The sequence below is a fragment of the Hemibagrus wyckioides genome, linkage group LG15 (genome assembly GCF_019097595.1).
Source record: "Hemibagrus wyckioides isolate EC202008001 linkage group LG15, SWU_Hwy_1.0, whole genome shotgun sequence".
In the NCBI taxonomy this organism is placed as follows: domain Eukaryota; kingdom Metazoa; phylum Chordata; class Actinopteri; order Siluriformes; family Bagridae; genus Hemibagrus; species Hemibagrus wyckioides.
The window spans coordinates 5,471,091-5,494,000 of record NC_080724.1 but is presented as its reverse complement, the minus strand read 5'-3'; the positions used below and the strand labels follow the sequence as shown (position 1 = coordinate 5,494,000).

At 38.1% G+C, this 22,910-nt stretch overlaps 2 protein-coding genes across 16 annotated transcripts in view; both read left to right on the top strand.

The window, feature by feature from the left end:
- znf512b (zinc finger protein 512B) overlaps positions 1 to 8,970 on the top strand; it is an 85,754-nt gene extending 76,784 nt beyond the window's left edge. For 11 of the 12 annotated variants that reach the window (XM_058409607.1, XM_058409610.1, XM_058409614.1 and 8 more), the window contains 4 exons: positions 1,694 to 1,795; positions 1,964 to 2,026; positions 5,449 to 5,547; positions 5,689 to 8,970. In XM_058409607.1, the coding sequence (XP_058265590.1) occupies positions 1,694 to 1,795; positions 1,964 to 2,026; positions 5,449 to 5,547; positions 5,689 to 6,060 (636 nt within the window). In that variant the 3' untranslated portion in view covers positions 6,061 to 8,970. The remainder of the gene's footprint in view (positions 1 to 1,693; positions 1,796 to 1,963; positions 2,027 to 5,448; positions 5,548 to 5,688) is intronic. The other variant, XM_058409611.1, reaches the window with a different exon arrangement.
- Positions 8,971 to 12,681: 3,711 nt separating this feature from the next.
- uckl1b (uridine-cytidine kinase 1-like 1b) overlaps positions 12,682 to 22,910 on the top strand; it is a 34,122-nt gene continuing 23,893 nt past the window's right edge. The window contains exon 1 of one of the 4 annotated variants that reach the window (XM_058409465.1): positions 12,682 to 12,792. In XM_058409465.1, coding sequence (XP_058265448.1) covers positions 12,755 to 12,792 — 38 coding nt within the window. In that variant the 5' untranslated portion in view covers positions 12,682 to 12,754. Of the gene's footprint in view, positions 12,793 to 18,164; positions 18,610 to 22,910 lie in introns of those variants that run through there. The other 3 variants (XM_058409466.1, XM_058409463.1, XM_058409464.1) reach the window with 3 other exon arrangements.

Below are 22,910 nucleotides of genomic sequence, written 5' to 3'. Positions count from 1 at the left end.
GCCCACTATTTGGATGGGACCTTAGAAAGCTGGATAGGTATTGGGGAAGGACATCAAAAGCCTCAGACATGTCAGATGTACACATACCAGAAGAAAAAGAGAGATCATTTGGAGTGCTAAGAAAAAGACGTCTTTCTTCAAAAGATAAACAGTTCAACTTGGCCAAAACAGCATGACAATAGATTGAATGGTGAGGATGGAATGTCATCTGGACTAGTAGTTTTGAGAGGGAATTTTATGACAGGTGTCGTCTTTTAAAGCGATTGGCTTAGAAATGTTCCTGGATGTAATTTCACTACTAAGTAATTTTTAAGTAATACAGTTTTCATGATCTCATATCAACACATTCTTCAAAAAACGTTAAGTTCATTATATCTATCATTGCAACAGGGGATTATTCTTAATCAAACAGATGTTGTCAGGTCATTGTTGTCTTGTTGTACTGAATAATTACTGACCTATCTTAAACTTTCCATTTCTTGGCAAAGTTATTAAAGAAGTTGTGTCTATCCTGTTGAATGATTATCATAATGCAAACCATCTTAATGAAACATTCAGTTTGGCTTCCTGTCTTGTCACAGCACAAAAACAGCACTTCTCAGGGTTTTAAATGATCTGAAAGTTAACAGACACTGGAAACCTGGTATTGGTATAACTATGTGCTGCTTTTGATACAGTCAATCATTAAATTCTATTTGATTGATTAAAAAGTTAGGCAGGCCAAGTCTTTAATTGATGTAAATGTCCAGGTACTCAGACCTATTATTTTTGATTCACCTTCTATATGCTTTTATTTTGTGCATATACACCTTTTCACCTTCTATATGCTTTTATTTTGTGGCTGAGGCATCTGTGGCATGCTTCAAGTTGAACTAGTAGTAACATGGTGATTCTCAACTCAGTTTACTTAAATGTGTGTTTTGTTCGTCCTTTCATTGATGAAAAAGTGAACACAGTCAGAAAAAGAGTGATGGACAGAGCGGACAGATATTGCACAAAAAACAAACATACTCCCACTCATGCCAGGGCATGAGCTTGAAATGTGTTGATTAACTAGAGTAAAGTGTGAAAATATTGGGACAGTGTTTTCTTTTTCTTTTTTTTAAGGTAAGTGTTGAAAGCACACTAAAAAGCTCAAGTGGGAAAAATAAACAAACTCAAAGCTCCTGAGTCACCTTTACCACCCACCTTCACATGCCAGGTTCTACATTAGCATAATTAAGAAGCATAACATTGGTTATCGCCAGTCCACAGTGATTCCCATCAGAATGTCTTTCCTTTGTGTTTTGCTTCCAATAATCATAACTTCTAACTTCTTTTCATTTAACTATAGAAATACAGCAATATAGCAAGTAATTTAAAGCTTCATGTGGGAAGCATTTCAAGCACTTTATCTCCTGGAGAAAATTATGGCTGACTTTGAGAATTCACATGATTACTTGCCAATTCAACCCACCAGTTGACCTGACCATGCTGCCACAATGTATTAATTATATATCTTTTAATGTTTAAATGCTAATCCATTGCCATATATCATTTAATGGTTTATATATTTGTTATTTTGTAAACCACTTTGAACTGTTTTTCATATGAAAGGTGCCACTAGGTCTGATGAACAACCACAATTGACACGTCAGTGCTAATAGCTTACTTCTCCAGGATCTCGGCATTGTTCTCCCTTTTTGTCTTTTAGCTAAATTACACACGACCGGGCCTTCCCACCTATAACCCTGAAACCTTGGATACTTGGAAAAATGAAGTGAAGGAAAAAGGTTTCATCTGTTGTCCCAATAGTGTAAGTAGTACACTCTTTCTAATAAACCAATGCATTATTTTAATTAAATAAAATGTAAAAATAAAATCACTGACCATATATACCTGAGATACAATAGCATCTAAGCTGCAAGAGTTTTTTGATTGCCTGTGGTCCCTTTTGTAATAATTTGCTTATTTCCCCTGACAGAGTTGTGAAGCCATTTATTCAAGTGTATCAGGGCTCAAAGCTCATCTTACCAGCTGCATCAAGGTACAACCTGACTTCTGTGGTCTATGAGCATTTATATGTTCAATAGTCATTTATATTTACAGCCTGTCAGAATATTTGTAAATATACACAGTCACATAAATCAATAATTACTTTTATTAGTGTTGCTTATGACCACAAATGGTTAATATATTCTTACTATTAAAAACAGTGTATAAATTGTAATTGTTTAAATACAGTAGTCCCCCGTTTATCAGTGTTTACGTTCCAAAACCACCCGCGATAAACAAAAATCTGCGATACATGGACACCACCCCCAAATGCTTTTTTTTATTGTTTAAGCCGTAAATTACCCTCCCTCACTCTTTAAACACACACAGAAAACATTTGCAAGCATATAGCGAGATGAATTTGGGGTAAATCCGTAGAAATGTCACATTTATAGTGAGTACTGTATGTATGTATGTATGTATGTTCCTAGCCAGAAGCCTTAGAAGGTGATTTGGAGTGTTTGGGTGACATAATAGGGCTTGCAGAAAACTGTAAAAATACAGCGTACACAGAACAGAACAAAACAAAACGCTCGGGACAGTGACACGCGAAGAAGTGGGATGCTGGAGAATTCTGCACGCATAGCCAGTGGCCATTAAATGAATGGGGCATTGCAACTGGCCAGACTCGTTCCTCCAGCCGTACTGTATTTTGATTTTCAGCATCCCCGCACCGCGCTTTCCTAAACAATGCTACTTTTTTATATATTTTATTTTGTATTTTATATATTATTAACATTTTACTTCATTTTAATTAATGTTTATATTTTGTAATTAATAATTATATTTTTATTAATAAATCACATTATTTCAGCATAAAAACAATTCACTATAAGGTTGGTGGATACCGCAATATACCGGGAAAATCCGCAAAAAAAATGGGTTATGTTGGCACCACCTGCACTCCCCCCGACACAACAGAGGGAGTACTTCCGGGTTTCAAATTTATACCACACTCACACTGTGCTACACAAGAAGTGCTTGTGGTCTACCAAGGAGGGCCCTCAACTACATAAGCCACCAGACTGCTTCAATCATATTCCAGGTGGGGCTGTTCCATGTTGAGGAACTGATGTTAGTAACATCCTCACCAGATAATCCTCATCCTAGGATTCCCCTGGCTCAATGCCCATAATCCCCATGGGCCATGGAAGAGTATGTTGAGGTGGCCTTGGCATCAAGCTTTGTATGACCCTCCACATCTCCGGCCACCTCAGGATTTTTCTTTCTTTAGAAAAAGGACAGTTTACCTCTGTTACCTCTGGTTCCCCTTGCCCTGGAACAGCTCCAGGAGGCACATGTATTTACCAAGTTGGGCTTAAGGAGGGCATACAACCTTATCAAGGTATCAGAGAGGGTGTAAAAGAGACATGTAGAGGATGGCATTTCTGACTTCAGGGGGTCACTATGAATACTTTGTGATGCTGTATAGCCTGACATCTTCAATCTTCACATCTTTCAATTTGGTCTTTCAATTCTTTGTGAATAAAGTATTCAAGGATCTCCTTAACTATTGTGTAAGTGAGAACCATCCTAATCTACTCTAAGATGTATGCAACCCATGTTAACCATGTCTGCTTAGTGTTGAACTGATTACAGCAACATCAGCTTTTTTCAAGGTGGAGAAAAGTAAATTTCACCAAAAAATTCACCCACACTGTCTGGGGTACATAATTAGCAGCCAGGGAATGGAAATGGACTGAAGAAAGATAAAGGCAGTAAACTGAGTGGCTGGCCCCATCCAGAATCAAGGACTTACAAATGTTCCCTTACTTTTACTGATGGTTCATCTATAATTATAGTGTTCCTCACAACCATTTTGCATGGCAAACCCAAGAATCTCCTCTGGTCAGAGACAGCCCAAAAAGCTTTAGAGTGGCTTAAAGAGAGCTTCCTTACCCATTGTAACTTTACGGTCACATACTGATCAGAATGCGGAAGAACGGCAAAGCAGACACCCTCTCCCGCCACCATGATCCCTGAAACAGAGGCCTGGATCCTAAACCCATTCTGCCCGCTTCTCTTATTATAGCCCCTATATGTTTGGATATTATGGAAGAGATTCAGTGTGCCGATCTCAACGAAGTTCTGCCGCCCAGAGTGTCCGACCCTACACAACAGTATGTACCCGTCAACCTCCAAAAGAGAACTGCCCAGTGGGTTCATACCTCCCCCAGTTCTGGGCACCCAGGCATTCATAGAACCTCTAGGCTCATCCAGAATACCTTTTGGTGGCCCTTGTTGTCAGCAGACATCAGAAATTATGTTGAGTAAACAATTAGCAGCTGGCCTTATTGAACCTCTCCTCATGCCACATCACCTGTGGTCTCATATTGTGGTGGATTTCATGACCAACCTCCCCAGTTCTCAGACCTCCCCAACCACTGTTCTAGTGGCAGTTGATTGCTTCTCCAAAGCCTGAAAGCTAATTCCCCTGAAGGGCCTCCCTACTGTGATGGAGACAGCTAAGCCATTGTTTGTCTGTGTGTTCCGAAATTATGGGATCCCAGAGGACATAGTATCCAGCAAGGGTCTGGAGAGCCTTTTTTTTGTTGTAGCTTGGGGCTCAACTTCAGCCAAACACCAAGCTACCACCCACAGTCCAATGGCCAGGTGGAACGTTTAAACCAGTAACTGAGTCTATATCTGTGAGCTCACTGCAGCCAGGAACAACACTAAGAGAGTGAGTTTCTTCAGACCCAATTATCCATGGGCCTCACCCTCTTTCAGTGTGTCCTTGGATACCAGTCTCCTTTATGCCCATTGTCAGTGGAACCATCCGACTCAGCAAAGTAGAGAAGTTTGGGAAAATGTGCGGCTTGAAAGAGCAAAATTCAGGCCAATTGCTGAAAGCACCCATATCCGCAGTATCAGCCAGGACAGATGGTATGGCTTTCAACAAAAATCCTAAATGCATTGGCCTGTTCAAAATAATGAGACAAATCAAACTGGTGACTTACCACCTCCAATTACCAGCTAATTATCACATCTCCCTATCATTCCATGCCTCCCTCCTTAAACCTGCTCACACCACCAACAGCGCCAAAAACAATCACTCTGATTTTTGCAAGCTGATTTGGATTTTTTGCCCAATTGCTGTGTAATACACATGCCGCATATGGATTCTGCTTTCACCTCTTCTGACGATACATTACACATTTCTTTCATCTCCAATTGAGACAGTTACCATTGATAAACAAATCAATATCAATAATCATTAACAAATCACTATATTACATAGCTTGTTAATGTAAGTAGTCTATCAAGATATTTTTTGCATTTGTTGATGCATACTGTCTTCAACACCAAATAAATTGGAGTTCATGAACGAGGTGAAATTGGAAAGGAAATAGATATCCATATTGATATTATGCACATTTTCTTTTTGACTCAGTTTATTTCTACTCCAAACAGGGAGGTTTCATTGTGGGGAAGTATACATGCTTACTGTGCCAGAAGGAATTCAGCTCTGAAAGTGGGGTAAAATACCACATTTGTAAGACACACTCTCAGGTGAGCCATAAAACATGCACAAAAACAACCAGCCACCCACCCACTATGTCACACACAATATTTACCCACATAGAGTGTCATGCACATTCCTATACAAATAATTTATTCCGCACACCCTGCTGTCCCCTCATTTTAATTCAGAATTGGTTTCGAGCAACAGGCCAAGTGTCTAACAACAAGACCAAAGATTCACAGAGCAACAAGCTGCAGAAAGACATGAAAAATGGAGTACCCTGGAAGAAAAGGGGTCGGAAACCCAAAGAACATCTTGTTGAAAGAGCGTCCACCCGAGAAAAGACTCTGAATAGTAGAGTTGGACCTTCCATGAATCACCAAACCTTAAATCTTAATACAAGCTTATTACCTATCCAAACATCAAGCCAGAACCCAGCCTGCACCATACCCAACAATATCCCAACACCAACAGATGGTAAAAATCTAACCCACAATAGAGATTTGCAGCCTCCTGTTAAGAAGAGAGCCAAGCCAAAAAAAGCACCACTCACAGAGTAGCATGGCTTTCACTACTTCAATGCCAGACAGGATGCTGTTAGCAATTGCCTGTAAACAAACAAAATAATAATTAATCTGTCATCATCTCTGCAATTTAATTATTGTGTAGAAGATGGAGCTGATACAGAATAACATTAGGCAGATGAAAAAATGTCAACAATTCCTATTTTCAACAAATTGCTTTTGTTTTACTGTTTTATTATTATTATTATTATTATTATTATTATTATTATTATTTAAAAACTCATGTTTGTTTGTATTTGCCATGCAAGACATCTGGGTTTGAGATAAATTGATGATTGATGAATATGAGATGGTAGGTCAGTATTTTATCATTCATTTCCTAAAATTCAATCCTAGATGTGAGAAACAATTTAGAAGATGCTACTTTTTGTATCAGACCACACACATTTTAGGTGTGTAAAACAGAATTGTATTGGAACAGGTAGTCTTAAAATAAATAAAATATAATATTTGATTGCATATCCCTTACTTGCAATAGCTGCATTGAGCTAGCAACCCATTGATATCACCATACTGTTGCACTCTTTCATTCATTTTGGTTTGTACTGCAGCTTCTTTCCTTTATGGTTAGTTCAGGTGGAATTTGTTCTTTCAGTCTTTTCCTCAGGAGGAAAAATGCATTGTCAATTTAATTAAGGTCTGGTGATTGACTTGGCCAGTAAAACCTTCCACTTTTTTTACCCCTGATGAAGTCATTTGTTCTGTTGACAGTGTGTTTTGAGTCATTGCCTTGTCTGATGAGGTTTCTAGACTGGATGCATTTATCTGTACATTGGCAGCTAGGTTGTTTCTGGAGGTTTTTATTTAAATTTATTCTACTGTTCCCATCATTAGTTACATAATCAAGAATAGTTAGCCTGTTGCTGAAGCCACCATGCAAGCCCTTGCTATGACACCACCATGCTCATGAATCATAAGCAGATACTTTCATTTACCAAACCTTCATGTTTCCATCACTTTTGTAGAGGCATACTATTCCAGAACATTTGTGGCTAGTCTCTCTATTTATTTACAACTTCCAAACCTTACCTTTTGATTCTTAATGTTGATGAGTGGTTTTCATCTTGTGGTATGGCCACTATATATTTGGTTCCCAAAATTCTTCTTCAAATGGTAGATTCTGTTACCTTCACCCCTCTCCTCTGGAGGTAGTTGATGTCACTGTCTGTGGTTTTTGGTATTTTTTTGGGGGGTATTCTGTTTTTTTCTGTCATAAATTGCTGCTTGTTTTCCTTGGCCAACCTGTTAGATGTCTGGCTGTTAGTACACCAGTGGTTTCATTTTTTCAGTACATTCCCAATCCTTCTGCAATGTCTGATTTTGCCTATTTTTTCGACTTCTCAGCTTGCATGTTTTCCATAGACAGCTCTATCTTTTCAAAACAATTACAGTCTTCACACGAGAAACCCAACAAGAAACACCTGTCAAATGTTACACTATTTTTGATTAAAATGGGTGGGTTCGAAAAAACAGGAAATTAAATCTGAAATTTTGTTTCATCATCTCAGTCATCACACTCATCTTTTGTTCGCAAACCTGAATGTCTTCCATGTACAGCAACAACGATAGAATTGGTCTTGACTTTACAATACTTTTATCAAAGATTGTATACATGAAATTTGACTACTGGTATACTAATATAGGAAAAATCCCTTTTTGTTTAATTTTAAAGATTATTTCTGTGATTAAGCTAAAAAAAGGTGTAACAAAAGCTTGTATAGCTTCCATATTCATAGGTTTGTGCATATATACTCATACACTAAAACAATATTAGGGCAAAAACATCTGGCTAATATTTCTGACAAATAAAACTCTCAAGATATTCAATTAGCTTCTAGTGCTAATTCAATGCTACTTTACAGCTGGTATTTTATCATATGTATTGTATTATGTATATCTATATTCATATATGAATATTATACAGACCAGTTTGGTTTTGTCCATTGATTCAAAAAAACAGTTGGTAAATAGATTTTATTTTCTTTCATGGTCAATGTCTGATTTGCATTCATGATATATTGGAATTTGTTCAGTTAAAGGAACATATATGTTGGGTTAAATAGCTATTGAAAGAGTCTGCTTCTGTGCAATAGTTTTGCTTTTGTGGTTTGTATCCTGTCTCTTGGAATCTGCTTGGTATTTTACTTCAAATTTTAGGAGGACTAAGCTTGTACTCATGTATGACTGCCTTCCTTTTCCAGTAGCCACCACCATACAGCAGGTTTAGGTTGAAACCCTCAGGTGCTAGAAAAGATTTCGGTTATTATAATAATTCGTGCTTTTATTTTATAGAAAAATAACCATAAAACGTAGGTCAAATGCATCATTTAAATCCATAAAGAATAAGTCAAGTAGGTAAGTAAAATTCATGAAATAAGACAAGAACCAGTAAAGCTTGTCCAGTTCTCTGTATGAAACCGTTTACCTAGTATTAGTCTATCTGAACATTTCTCCAAAGCACTGCCCTTCATGGACAAGCACATGTGCATGTGTCATGTGTCAGTGTGGATGCAGATGTGCAAGGAGTGTAACTGCTATGTTGGATCAAATGTATGCACCCAAAAGTCTGGTGCTTTTGTAAGCTACATCTACAAAAAACTGTCAGAACAGTTGTGTTTTGTTTTCTTTTGTTTGTTTTGGTTTTTTGTGCATGGTATACTATTACTGTTTGTGAGGATGACAAATTCCTACCAGAACCAATCAAAGCTCTGTATCAGTTTTCAAGCCATTCTACTCTCTCTTTTCAGTGCTGAAGAGACACACCAGTATTCACTCTTGTTCTCTTTCTTTTTTCTGGATGCTATTAAAACTTTTGGTTGAATGTCATTATTATCTACCATAGATTTCATACATAAGTAATCTTAGAATAAACTCCTATTCCATCAAGCTAGTGGTTCACTTCTGTTCATTTATAGCTTACCCTTGTAAGTGCTGTCTGAGCTCATGCTAACAAACAATGAAGTATTTTGGAATTTTAGTTGCTGATTACAAGACCAAAGAGTGAAAGAGAAATTAGTCTCAGATTATCTATTTATTTAGCCAAAGTGTTCTTATAATCAGCTGTAACTAAGATACATGTATACTGTAAAGCTAAATAAACAGTTTTATTTAAAAGTCAATTTAAAATGCACATTTGAATACTATAAAATTCATGACCGTAACTTGGTTTGTGTAGGGTTTTTTTATTCAGTTTAAGTCAGTTTGATGGGAGAGTCCTTGATATTGAAAACATTGGAGAGGATTCAGTGTAACAATATGCAATGGTGATGGTGAAATGGGAGGTAATGCATTGATTTCCTATGGGAGGCCTTGAAACAAATATATTTTTAATAAAAAAGGTCCATTATAGGTCTAATATAAGTCTATTTCTCTATTGTTTGATGTAGCTTGATAATCATGCACATAAAGATTCCCAATATTTTGTTTAAAGCATATTTGAAAAATTATTGTACTTTATTCTCCTGTCCCTTATACCCTCCTTAACTTGAAACCGCCTCCTGCCACATTCTCCCCATTATAATGCAGTGGATATGTTTAGAATGTTCTTTCATTAAATTATCAACTTTATGGTTTAATAAATATTTCAGGTAGATCACATATTGTACAACCATAATCCTACTAAAAAAGCAACAGCAAGGCTGGATCTGCCTCAATTATTGTCTTTTTAGGATTGAGGAATTTTTCAACATATGACTACATACACTATATTGCCAAAAGTATTCGCTCACCCATCCAAATAATCAGAATCAGGTGTTCCAATCACTTCCATGGCCACAGGTGTATAAAATCAAGCACCTAGGCATGCAGACTGTTTTTACAAACATTTGTGAAAGAATGGGTCGCTCTCAGGAGCTCAGTGAATTCCAGCGTGGAACTGTGATAGGATGCCACCTGTGCAACAAATCCAGTTGTGAAATTTCCTCGCTCCTAAATATTCCACAGTCAACTGTCAGCTGTATTATAAGAACGTGGAAGTGTTTGGGAATGACAGCAACTCAGCCACGAAGTGGTAGGCCACGTAAACTGACGGAGCGGGGTCAGCGGATGCTGAGGCACATAGTGCGAAGAGGTCGCCAACTTTCTGCAGAGTCAATCGCTACAGACCTCCAAACTTCATGTGGCCTTCAGATTAGCTCAAGAACAGTGCGCAGAGAGCTTCATGGAATGGGTTTCCATGGCCGAGCAGCTGCATCCAAGCCATACATCAAGTGCAATGCAAAGCGTCGGATGCAGTGGTGTAAAGCACGCCGCCACTGGACTCTAGAGCAGTGGAGACGCGTTCTCTGGAGTGACGAATCACGCTTCTCCATCTGGCAATCTGATGGACGAGTCTGGGTTTGGCGGTTGCCAGGAGAACGGTACTTGTCTGACTGCATTGTGCCAAGTGTAAAGTTTTGGTGGAGGGGGGATTATGGTGTGGGGTTGTTTTTCAGGAGCTGGGCTTGGCCCCTTAGTCCCAGTGAAAGGAACTCTGAATGCTTCAGCATACCAAGACATTTTGGACAATTCCATGCTCCCAACTTTGTGGGAACAGTTTGGAGCTGGCCCCTTCCTCTTCCAACATGACTGTGCACCAGTGCACAAAGCAAGGTCCATAAAGACATGGATGACAGAGTCTGGTGTGGAGGAACTTGACTGGCCTGCACAGAGTCCTGACCTCAACCCGATAGAACACCTTTGGGGTGAATTAGAGCGGAGACTGAGAGCCAGGCCTTCTCGTCCAACATCAGTGTGTGACCTCACAAATGCGCTTCTGGAAGAATGGTCAAAAATTCCCATAAACACACACCTAAACCTTGTGGACAGCCTTCCCAGAAGACTTGAAGCTGTTATAGCTGCAAAGGGTGGACCGACGTCATATTGAACCCTATGGATTAGGAATGGGATGTCACTTAAGTTCATATGCGAGTCAAGGCAGGTGAGCGAATACTTTTGGCAATATAGTGTATGTTACCAATACTGACACAGAAATAAAAAAAATCTACTTAGTACTAAGCAACTGTAGCCATCATGGAACATTATATTTAGCTCGGTTTATGTTGGTTGTTGCCATGTGCTTTTAGCAATGAATTCTCAATGCTGAGATCTAAGTTAAGAGGTTATAGCATTTAAACAGGTAGAGCAGCATCAGTGATACTAACAAGCTCTCCAGTTGCTTCTGCTGAAAAATGCTACTTTATACAAATAACACATACACACACACACACATACATATATATATATATATATAAATGCCCTCATAAGTGGCTTCCTTCTGGCCAATATCATATAGATCTGTAAAGAGCTGAGGATATTTTTGAGGTCTGCACAGGTTCTCCTATTTCAGCCAGTTACACTGCTGTTGCTGGACTCTTGAACATTTCTCTGACAATTACCCTTATTACCATTATTTTAGCCTGAGCTCGGTAGTGTCTTGGTTATGTCATTTTTCTGCATCGTTATAATGAATTTCACAGAGCTTACCTTATAACTTAATATCGTAATAATACTCAGCTCAAAGCTTCACTGGCCGGTCATTGGTGTTCATAACAGCAGGGCTAATCTGATATGCCATTTTAGCTGTGAGACCGTGCAAAGTCAGAGATATTTAATGGACACAAATTAGTTAACATATAATTAACACAGGTGTTCCCTGTTTAACCTATTTAGTGTGCACTTGAAATATAAAGTCATAAAGGGGGAATACTTATTACTTATGCAGATTTTAGACATATTATTTTTAAAATGATTAACAGGAAATTTAAACACTTTTAAATAAATAAAAAAAATTTACTTTGGATTTTGAAATTGTGTCATGCCAAATGATCCTTCCAACAAATTTGAATTGACTGCAATTATAACCCCTAGTTGTATGTGCTGCTTAGAATAGTTAATTGTATTTACTTTCCTTGTACCCATGAATTTGCATTACATGTATTCAGTATTATGATATTATATATATATATATATATATATATATATATATATATATATATATATAATATATATATATATATATATATATATATATATATATAATATATACACGCATGTGTGTGTGTTTACATTGCGAGTGCGCATGTGCCCTTGTATGTATAATGGAGTGGTGATCGATATTTTAGTACCTTGCCTGTGCAGTTTGCCTTTTATACCTTAGGACAATTTATTTAAAAAAATATTTTCTTTAGCTTTAGTTCTGTTTAGAACTGGGGAATAAATAAAATATGCTTTACTGAAACAGTTATAAGGACTTATTATAAAGATCTAACATGTATATTGATAGGGCTAACAATTTATTTCTGCAAATGAAGTTTTTAAACTTTAGTTTATCAACCGCTCAGACCCCTTTGTCGTCTATTTTCCCAACACTGTATTAAGTGAGCATTAGTAAACTGCAAATGTTTAATAAAACATTGTTGCCTAAAGACTGCCTTGTGTTTCACAATCTTTTGTTTATACATTTGTTCACTACTTTTGTCATCGCCATATATGAGTACGACCATTTGTCGAAGTAAAACAGAATGCCAAGTTTAATTAAAAAAAAAACGCTTGGGAGTTGTAGTGCGCATGACTTCATATTACGCACATAGTCGTGCTGATGAAACTACATGTCCCAGGAAGCACCACGGCAAAGTGACGCCTACTGAAGCAACAACACTTACCCGTGTGCAGACCAGGAAGGTTGTCAGCGATGGAGTGTGGTGAAAAATCGTCAGTGCGATCTTCAAGGTACATTAAAAACATTCAAAAGTGTTTATCTCTTATTTCCCTTGTAAGTATAGCCAGTACAGACATTAGAATTACCCAGACCTTCAGCAGTAGTAGCATGGTTGTGAACCTCTATGCTGCAGCACGTTTTCATGTGTCCATGTAATCGCTAATGCTTTTAATATTAAGTAGCAACCAGTTGAACCGTTGGTTTGTTATATGTAAAATAAAATATCCAACTGCTTTAACAGCACTGTAAATACGGTAATGTCATATATACATATATATATATATATATATATATATATATATATATATATATATATATAATCATAATATATATAAACATATATGCTTTTACTTTGCGTCCTTTTCAAATTTAATACAAACCTTTTCATTGAGATGGCATCGTGGCAGTAACTTGGGTGAAAAGTAAAAAAAAACAAAAAAACTTAAGGAATTCTTAGTAATTGCTATTTCCCCTTTAATAACAGCATTGACCTAAGCTGGCATGGACTTCACAAATTGAAGTATATGTACATGTTAGGATAAGACTCCGGAGAAATCTTACCCTTTGTACCTTTCTGCAGGTGGCATGAGTAAGAGTTGTACTGAAAGTCTGAGGTGAACAAAATCGAGAAAGAGCAGACAGACATACTTTTTTTTGTTTTTCTGACCTTCATAAATTACTAGAAACTGCTCTGTGTGAAAATCCCAGGAGATTAGATTAGTTTCTGAAATACTCAAGCCATCCAACATCAAAACCCATCAAATTTATGACCTTTATCCCATTCTGATGTTTGAAGTGAACTTAACACACTAATTTGTATAGCACTTTTAAAAATGGATGTGTTCAAATAGCACCTTTACAAAAACATGTAATTTCAGGATATAAAGGATATTTTTACATTTAAATTTATTCCTAATGAGAAAGCCAGAGTTGACAGTAGTGCAGAAAAATCTCCCTGAAAAGATATTAGGAAAACCCTTGAAAGGAACCAGAACCAGAGTGGAACCCATCTTTATCTGGGTGAACCAGGCAATACTGTGTACTAAAAAAAGCAAAAAATGTAATTGCATAACCAGGAGATTTATTAAAATAACACTTTTCACTGACGAAGACTTAAGAGCAAAAGAGTTTGTGCCTTTTCTAAGTGGGACTATCCACATCAAATTCAAATATCTCCTGGCTGTACATGTGGGGCTATCCTGAGTAGTGGTGAGCAGCCTCCAAGCAGAGGTAGGGCACCAAGACTAGCTATGACACAATAACTAAAAGAGAGAGCCAGCAGGTAACACAGACATGAGAGTGCCCTGGGACATAAAGTGTCCAGCCACTCCACCTTCAACAATCCTCAGTTAACTAAGAAAAAACTGTTCCCAAAAGGCTTGACTAAACAAATATGTTTTCAGCCCAGACTTTAAAGAGAAAGACAGCAAGTTTCTGAGTACCAAACAATAAATGGACGGCTGTTCTATGACTGCTTTTGTGAAAGAAATGTCTGCCCTCTGCTGTAGCCTTCACCATTACTAACAAATATTCAGCACATTCTGATTGAAGTAGGTATAGCAGATAATGAAAAAGAAAAAAAAATTGCTCAGGTGCTGCAGCGCAAGGCCAACCAGTGCTCTATAGGTCAGTAGTTGTATTTTATAATTGTTATATTGTTTATAATTTTTATATTTATTATATTTTCTATTGTTGTGTGGAGAAGATAGCTGAACCAATTGAAGCTTGTCAGTAAGCCATTAATAAGTCAGCCTAGATCTAGCAAAAGCAAAAACAATTTTTCTGCATTGTGTGACACATTTCATATCTACATTATTTACAAGGCCATCAAGAGTTACTGTCAGAAAGCTTACTTCTAGCTGCATGTAGTCCGAATACAAGTATTTCTGTCTTGGCAGACTTAAGTAGTGTTGTGAATTCACCGAAGCAGACCAGCGGACTCGGAAGTAGTGTTCAGCAGGAATGTTTTATTGTAGATCAGAACACACTGCGGTGGTACTGTAGTCACCAAGTCCAGTGAAAAGGAACATGCGTTACAGTTTTAAAGGCCTTGAGTGGGCCTTGAAGGTGTGACAATACAAAAGCCTTGAGGTGATACTCTTAAACAAAACATTGAAATCCTCAGAGTCAACTGTGAGCTGGTTCACAGTTCCTGATAACCATTTGCTTTTGACTTGGTTTTATGACATTTTTTTCTAATTTTTTGTGGATTGTTTTAAATTGTGCATGTGATCATTAGACTAGGGTGCTAGTTTTTTTTCTTTCTCTCTGAATATTTTTCTAAATATATTTCCTTCTATATAATTTTTTCTACATTATCTAGACCTAACCCTAGACTTAACCCTAACCTTTTCTTTGCTCTATGTGGGGTTAGATAGTGATGGACAATTTCTTGAGACTGTTGTTATTCTGCAGTAGCAGATGTGAATGTACTTTTGACACAGTGTAATGACAGTTATTTATATTAAGAATGTTCTCTGATAGGTGAAGTGTCTTGTTACAGTAGTGCATGTCAAGGGGCTATATTAAGACTCACACACACAGAGAGAGAGAGAGAGAAACAGACAGCCCCTTGTTGCAGGCCTGATCGGAGCTAGGGGCCGTTTGACGTAATTGAGCAAAATATAATATTGGAGTGCTCACATGTAAAGGAGAGTCAGTATCTAAGTTCAACCCTTTGAACTAACAGATGAGTGCAGTTCTAAGTTGTATTCACACAAAAATGGCGACTGGCTTGAGTGAACCCAGAAATCTCGGCGCCAGACAAAACAATGCATTATCTGGGATGATGAGAAAGTCTCTTTGTTGTTGGTGTCCTTCCACAAAAGTGAAAACATAGGTCTCTCAACACTCGTGGCTACAGGTCAACTGGCTCAGTAAACATGACTGAACAAACATCCAATTCTGAATCATGATCTGAATGCCTGAGTGTGTGCAGTGGCAAAACTCTTTTGTGATGTCTTGTTTCTCTGACTTTGCCTCCCATCCAAACACATTACTGCGCACATGTACATTACAAACAAACTATGTACACTTGTAACCCAAAACACACATCAGATTGGTGTACTATTTAAGAAAAAATAGTGTCTGCCTGCGCAGAAGAAAACGTGCATTTAAATTGTGGCAAGGCTGACCATTAAAGAAAATATAACATAACATTGATATAATACAGCTGACCTAAATACTGTTTCCAATACAGTGATATGAGGTTTGTGGCTGGCGAAGCACTGACTCTTTCAGAGTCATATTTATAAATATATGAATTCAAAAGAGTAGCTTAAATTCACCATTCAGTTGGCTGCTTGTTGATTAATGGTTATTTATTACCTCCTGTTTTGAATGGAATTCCAGTTTTTAGAAACTTTTAAGCTTTGATATAGATTCTTGCATTTTGGCTGTAAGAGAGAAAAATAATTTTAAAAAAATGCTGCAGTGCACTAAACTTAACTAAACACTTCACATTTCTGTGAAGAGGAAGAGCAACAGCAGAACAATTATAAACTTGTGGGCTCATTCACGCCCCTTTCAGTGAGGCAGAGGTACTTGGCTGCCTCACCTCATGCTTTTACAGTGCAGTGTTGTCATAGTTTTATGTTTATACACATGTGAAAAACACTACCAAGTGAAGACATAAAATTGTCTAGAAACATCATATTGGTGACATACAGAGAGAGAGCAACAGACATGTGCCAATTACATGCATTCAATCCAGTTTGAGAGGGATTGCGCTATCCAAGGTGAGGCTAAGCTTATCACTGCCTGACATCATGTCTTTCCCCTGTATTTAAAAAGGAAAATGCAAATTCAGCTGTTTTGACTGTAAAATGATTGAAATACAGAACATACAGAAATTACTAGGGATGTACGTTATTTATCGGACAGATAAATTATCGGTCGAAATGGGTGAAAATGACGTCATTTTTATTGCTCCGGTAAATAAATGAAACCTGATAACTAGATCCGATAAAGTACAATTGCTGGTAAATCAATCAGTCTGATTTACCCGAAATTCATCCGCTTTCCGAGTACAAGTGACTGCAGCTTCACCGGTCTGGAAGTTTTTCTCGGTGGCAGCGGAGGACAATGCCATTGCTATTTGCAACGCATGTTCAGCGAGGATTCCGAGAGGAGATAAAAAGGCGTCAAGTGTTAACACAAAAAATCTTATATCTCACTTGAATGGTCGTTATCGCGGCGAAGCTGTATTAAAAGAATATGAAGCAGCCGTGGCAGCAGCAGCTACTAGCGCTAGGCCTAAAACACAGAGCATGTGACTTAAGGTCTGTTATACCTTCCTCATCCTCATACACTAAAAAGGTTGAATAGATGCATTTTTTTGTTATGCATGAAATACTTGAATATAAATTTGTTGAGTTTTTAATTGCAGATTAACCATTGTTCTGTTAAACCCTTTCTGTTCTTATTGTAGTGCCTTACACAAAAAATAAAAACATCAGGACTGATGTTTCCTATTACAGTACTAAAATATCAATTTCATCAGTGCATCTTAGATTTTCTATTCTCCTGGGTGCACAACTGCATATTATATGAAAATTCTAATATAAAAATATGAACTTATTGGTTATCGATATTGGAATCGGCCATGAGGAGGACTTAATTATCGGTTATCGGTTTAAATTTTTCATATTGTGCATCCCTAGAAATTACATTTATAACACAGATCACTAGATAAAACTTACCGACTTAGCCTGATAAGTCTGATAACTTTGTTGCAATGCATTTGTGTATTAGTTGTGTATCTAGTGGAAAACCACACTGCTGTATAGCTATAGCTTATGTATCACTTTATACAGTACTGACATCACAGAGCCCTGCAATATAAAATGAGCACTTTTATATTGCACAGATTTTCACAGATTTACTCTTGGTGTTTGTGGCTAGGTTGTGAGAAATGCTCCTGTTTTTGCTTGTCTATGTGGATATGCAGGCAATATCCAATTGGTTGATGGGGTGAGGGTGAAGTGAGGATAGGGTTGTCAGCCATGTACAGACACTTATGTTTATTTTTTACCCTCTGTTCTTATCTGTTTGTGTTTACTGTCTGTACTTGATTTTTTTTTTATTTCTGCAGCTGGTCTCAAAAAGGAAAAATGCAAATTTTTCTCTCCCTTTTTCTCTAGCCTTAGTTTGTGAAAGGCAGCAGGAAGTAACAGGAGTTTCTCCTTAATTGCTCTATTGCAATACCAAGTGCCATTGCCAGATGCTTAGTGTTAGAGGCCTGTGTAAGGTGATGTGTGCTACTGACAGAAGGAGGGCTCCAACCTGGAGCTATTAATACCACCGCCAATAGAATCTTTCGAGAGAGCTTATCCTCTTACGTTGACAGGCGAGTAGAGGAGGGAGGGGGAGAGACAGAAACAGTGAGACACAGATAGCAGCAGCTCTGACGCAGTTTCATTTCTGAAGAATTCTCCTTTGCAATTTCAAAAATGAGCAAAACAAATGTTTAAATCAGCCTTTAGTTTCTACTGTCTTTGTTTCTCTCTCTCTCTTTCTCTTGCTTTCTCTTTCTCTCGCTCTTTCTCCCCTCTTCTTTCTGTTCTGCTCTCTGTCTCAGTTCCTCTTTTACACTCTCTCGTTGGCACCACACACTTGCTTGCCAGAGGGCATGTAATGCTATTAGCTTTGTACCCATAAGTTTATATGTGACCCCGTTTGTGTACATGCTGGCTCCAGGGCAGCAAGCTGATATATAAGCACGGTCCTCAGTCAGGCTCCTTTTTCTCTTGCTTGCTCACCATGACCACACTTCCAGGCTTTTCTGGAGCCAGGATCTCAGGCTGCTGGGCTTTAAGGGCAGACAGCAGGTAAGCCTGGGTTACTTAGTTTGTTTCTCTCTCTGTCTCTTCAATGACTCACACTTGACTGTCATTCATATTTGTGATCACTTGGTATTCAGCTGCATCTGCTTGGTCTTGTTACCACATTAATTGCCTAAACGTGTACTTTACAGTATTGTCTTAACAACCTGTATGTATGCATATGTTTGTGTGAATATATAATGTCTATAATGTCTTTTTCCAGAGCTGTGTGTGTGTGTATATATATATATATATATATATATATATATATATATATATATATATATATATATATATATATATATATATATATATATATATATATATATGTGTGTGTGTGTGTGTGTATATATACACACACACACACACACACACACACACACACACACATATATATATATGTACACTTTTATATTTATGTTGTTTAGCAGATGGCCTTATCCAAAAGTGCATTTGTATCAATGGATACATCAATACTGGTTGGCTAGGTTGCAAACTAAGTATACCATGACTCAAACTTTATTGAGAGGTAATGTAGCACACAGACAAACAATTAATTTGTTATTAATTAATCATCCATTATGTGGGGGCACAGCCTTAAAACAGGGCAGTTAAACATTAGAAAAAAAAATTCTTGGTCACCTGTCCAGTTCCAGAGATCCTGTGCCCATTGTAGACAGAAATTCTTATTCTTGTTCATCAAACTCAATGTTTGTTATTTTGTGTGTTCTGAAATACTTTTCTGCTTAGCACAGTTGTAAGTGGTTATTTGAGTTAATCTATTCTTCCTGTTGGTTTGGCCAATTTATTCTGATCTCTGTCGTCAACAGGGCACGGGGCATTTCCACAGATAGAACTCACTGAGTCAGTGTTTTTTATATGCATGTATGTATATACACTATATTGCCAAAAGCTTTGGGACATCTGCCTTTACATACACATGAACTTTAATGACATCCCATTCTTAATCAGTAGGGTTTAATATGGAGTTGGCCTGCCCTTTACAGCTATAACAGCTTCAACTCTTTTGGGAAGGCTTTAGGTGTTTATGGGAATTTTTGATCATTCCACTAGAAGTGCATTTGTGAGGTCAGGCACTGATGTTGGACGAGAAGGCCTGGCTTGCAGTCTCCGCACTAATGGTGTTCTATCGGGTTGAGGTCAGGACAGTCAAGTTCCTCCACACCAAACTGCGCTCATCAATGTCATTATTGACCTTGCTTTTTGCACTAGTGTGCAGTTGTAGCAGGAAAGGGCCATCCCCAAACTGTTTTAACAAAGCTGGGAGCATGAAATTGTCCAAAATGTCTTGGTATGCTGAAGCATTAAGAATTACTTTCACTGGAACTAAGGGGCCAAGCCCAACCCCTGAAAAACAACCCCACTCCATAATCCCCCCTCCACCAAACATTACACTTGGAGCAATGCAGTCAGGCAAGTGTAGTAGTCAACCACCAAAGCTTGACTACTACATTGGATTGCCAGACAGAGAAGCATGATTCGTCACTCCAGAGAACGTGTCTCCACTGCTCTAGAATCCAGTGGTGGCATGCTTTACACCACTGCATCCAATGCTTTGCATTGCACTTAGTGATGTAAGGCTTCGATGCAGCTGCTCGGCCATGAAAATCCATTCTATGAAGCTCTCTACACGCCAAAGTTTGGAGGTCTGTAGCTATTGACTCTGCAGAAAGTTGGTCACTTCATGCTGTGCTCCTCAGTATGCGCTGACCCCGTTCTGTGATTTCAGGAGAAGGTAGGTCTTCACCTGTCATTTGAAGACAGGTAGTGAGCATGGTGCAGTGTGAGGTGTGATGGGAGCTTTGAGGTTGCCAATTTTTGGCATTTTAGGCAAGCATCAGTGTTTTGAATCTGATTCAAGCAGCTACCGGAAGCCAGTAAAGGGAGCGCAGCTATGGGGTGATGTAGGAGAACTTGGGTAGGTGGAAAACATGTCATGCAGCTGCATTTTGGATTTGCAGAGGTCAAATTCCACTCAGAAGTAGACTTGCCAGCAGAGAGCTGCAGTAGTTCAGTCTCAAAATGACAAGAGACCTGAGTGGCCTGTCAGGATAAAAATAGGCAAAATCCTTCTGATGTTGTAAAGAAGAAACTGAGATATATCAAAATAGCAACGTGAAAGGAAAAAGACAGCTAATTATCCATTGTTACCCCAGGGTTGGGAGCAGTAGCTGAAGGAAAGATCATAGATTTGCAAGATACTGACCTGGAGATGAATCACCTAGGATGAACAGCAGTTCAGTTTTGCTGGGATCACGTTTCATCTGCTGAGCCTTTATCCATGATAATGTCTGCCAGACATTTTGAGATCTGAGCAGAAGCTATAGCAGCATGTAGTTTCTCTCTGACAGGCAAAAGGAATGTGCCTCTTTGAAGCCAGACTGGTTGGCTTCTTGGAGGTTGCTCTGCGAGAGATGGACAGACAGTTGATTATAAACAGTGTGTTCAAGAATTTTAAAAAGAAAAAAGAGAAGTGATACCAGTCTGTAGTTGCTGATGATTGAGGGATGGGAATAAAGATAGATGACTATAGCGATGAAGGGCAGGAGGTCTTGCAAGATGGTCTGGAGCATTGTCAAGCATCTAGAGCATTTCACCCTTTTGTCCAGTTCATCCAAAACCAGCTCGATGGGGTTTATGTCTTTTATTCACTGGACTTGACCTGCTTAAATTTCAAGAAAAACTGGAAAAATTGAGATGTTCTAAAACTTTTGACCAGTAGTATACAAACACACACATATGCAACAATTTGTTGATGCTGGGGGACACCAGCTTGCTGTAGTTATTGTAAGTTGCCGAATAGTACTTATATAATAATAGATCAATCTTTTGACCTCATACCTATATAATAACATATATTATTTGGTGCCTTGCAAAAAACTACAGCAAGCCGGGGTCCCGCTGACATCCTTGCATTTTTCTTTTATGATGCTTTTCCAGGCTTGTTCTGATAAATGACTTGGTCAGTCTAACATCCTCCAGTTTTTCCTTTTGTACTTTTTTGTGTTTTGGGGTCATTGTTTTCATGCATGATGAAGTTTCTCAATTTGATTTGACTAATTTTTTCCTGTAAATTGACAGACAGAACATTTCCTGGCTCTCAACACTATTGCCAAAGCTTCATGCTCAGTCTGTTGAGCCTCATGCTCTATTTTGTTTAGCCTTGCTAAGCATGTACAACACATAAGCTAATGGCTTTTTTGTCACCGTTGGTTAACATGGGAAATGACAGTACCTATACCATAAGGTGATGCATCACATGCCAGACAAATTGTGCTTTGATAGCCATAGTGTTTTGAATCCACTATGTTTGGGTGTAAATCTCCCATAATTGTTAGTCATTGAAACAATCTTGGCTAAGTGACATTTGGTGGTTTTGGTGTGTCAACAATTGCTTACAAAATTTTGGTTGACTTGTGTAGGCATACTGCATAAATTATTTGAGTCTGTGAAGAAGTCACATTTACTTTTTTCAAAATGCAAGGCAAACTGCTCTCTACAAACATGCTGGGCCCCTGAGCAAGGCTTAACCATCCCTGCTCCAGGGGAGCTGTATCATTGCTGCCCCTGCACTCTGACCTTTACTTCTTCAGCTGGGACATGCGAAGAAAATAATTCCACTGTGCTGTAAATGTGTGTGTGGTGTTTATCACCACAGATTATCAAATTTTTGTTTTCTGCATTTTGACACGTAATGAACATTTTAAATACCTCTCAGACAGACCTCAACTGATTCATACCAGATTTAGTCAGGATGATGTCAAGATATTCATGATAATGAAGTGGGAAGGAAATGTCAAAGAACATGTCAAGCAAACAAAGGGTGCATAAATCCTCTGTACATAGTGTTATGGAATGTAGTGGACGGAAACTTGTTCACCTCAAAACTATCCTGTGGCATCCCAGTGTCATTTTGGTTTGCTAATTTGCATAATATGCAAACATAGTTTTGGGACATAGTAGTAGGATTTCTGTAGTTTGAAGTTTAATATGACAACTATATGGGTGCTGCCTGCTAATCAAATCTAACAAGGCAGAGCCTAATTCATTCAAACAGCTCATGGCCAAGATACATGTTGAACTTTGGGTGTGGTCATTAATGGAGGTGATGGTAAGTTCAGAAAACTTTCTCAGGAACAGTATGCTCAATTAAGCTGAAATGTCCGTACCACACCGTTATTGTAGCAAGTTTTGAGGGTTCTGGAAAGAGGAAACTGGAGGCAAGTGTAAAGATCACAGCAAGATATTTAACTTGTTTTTAGTGCTTTCAGAATGCTTACTATATA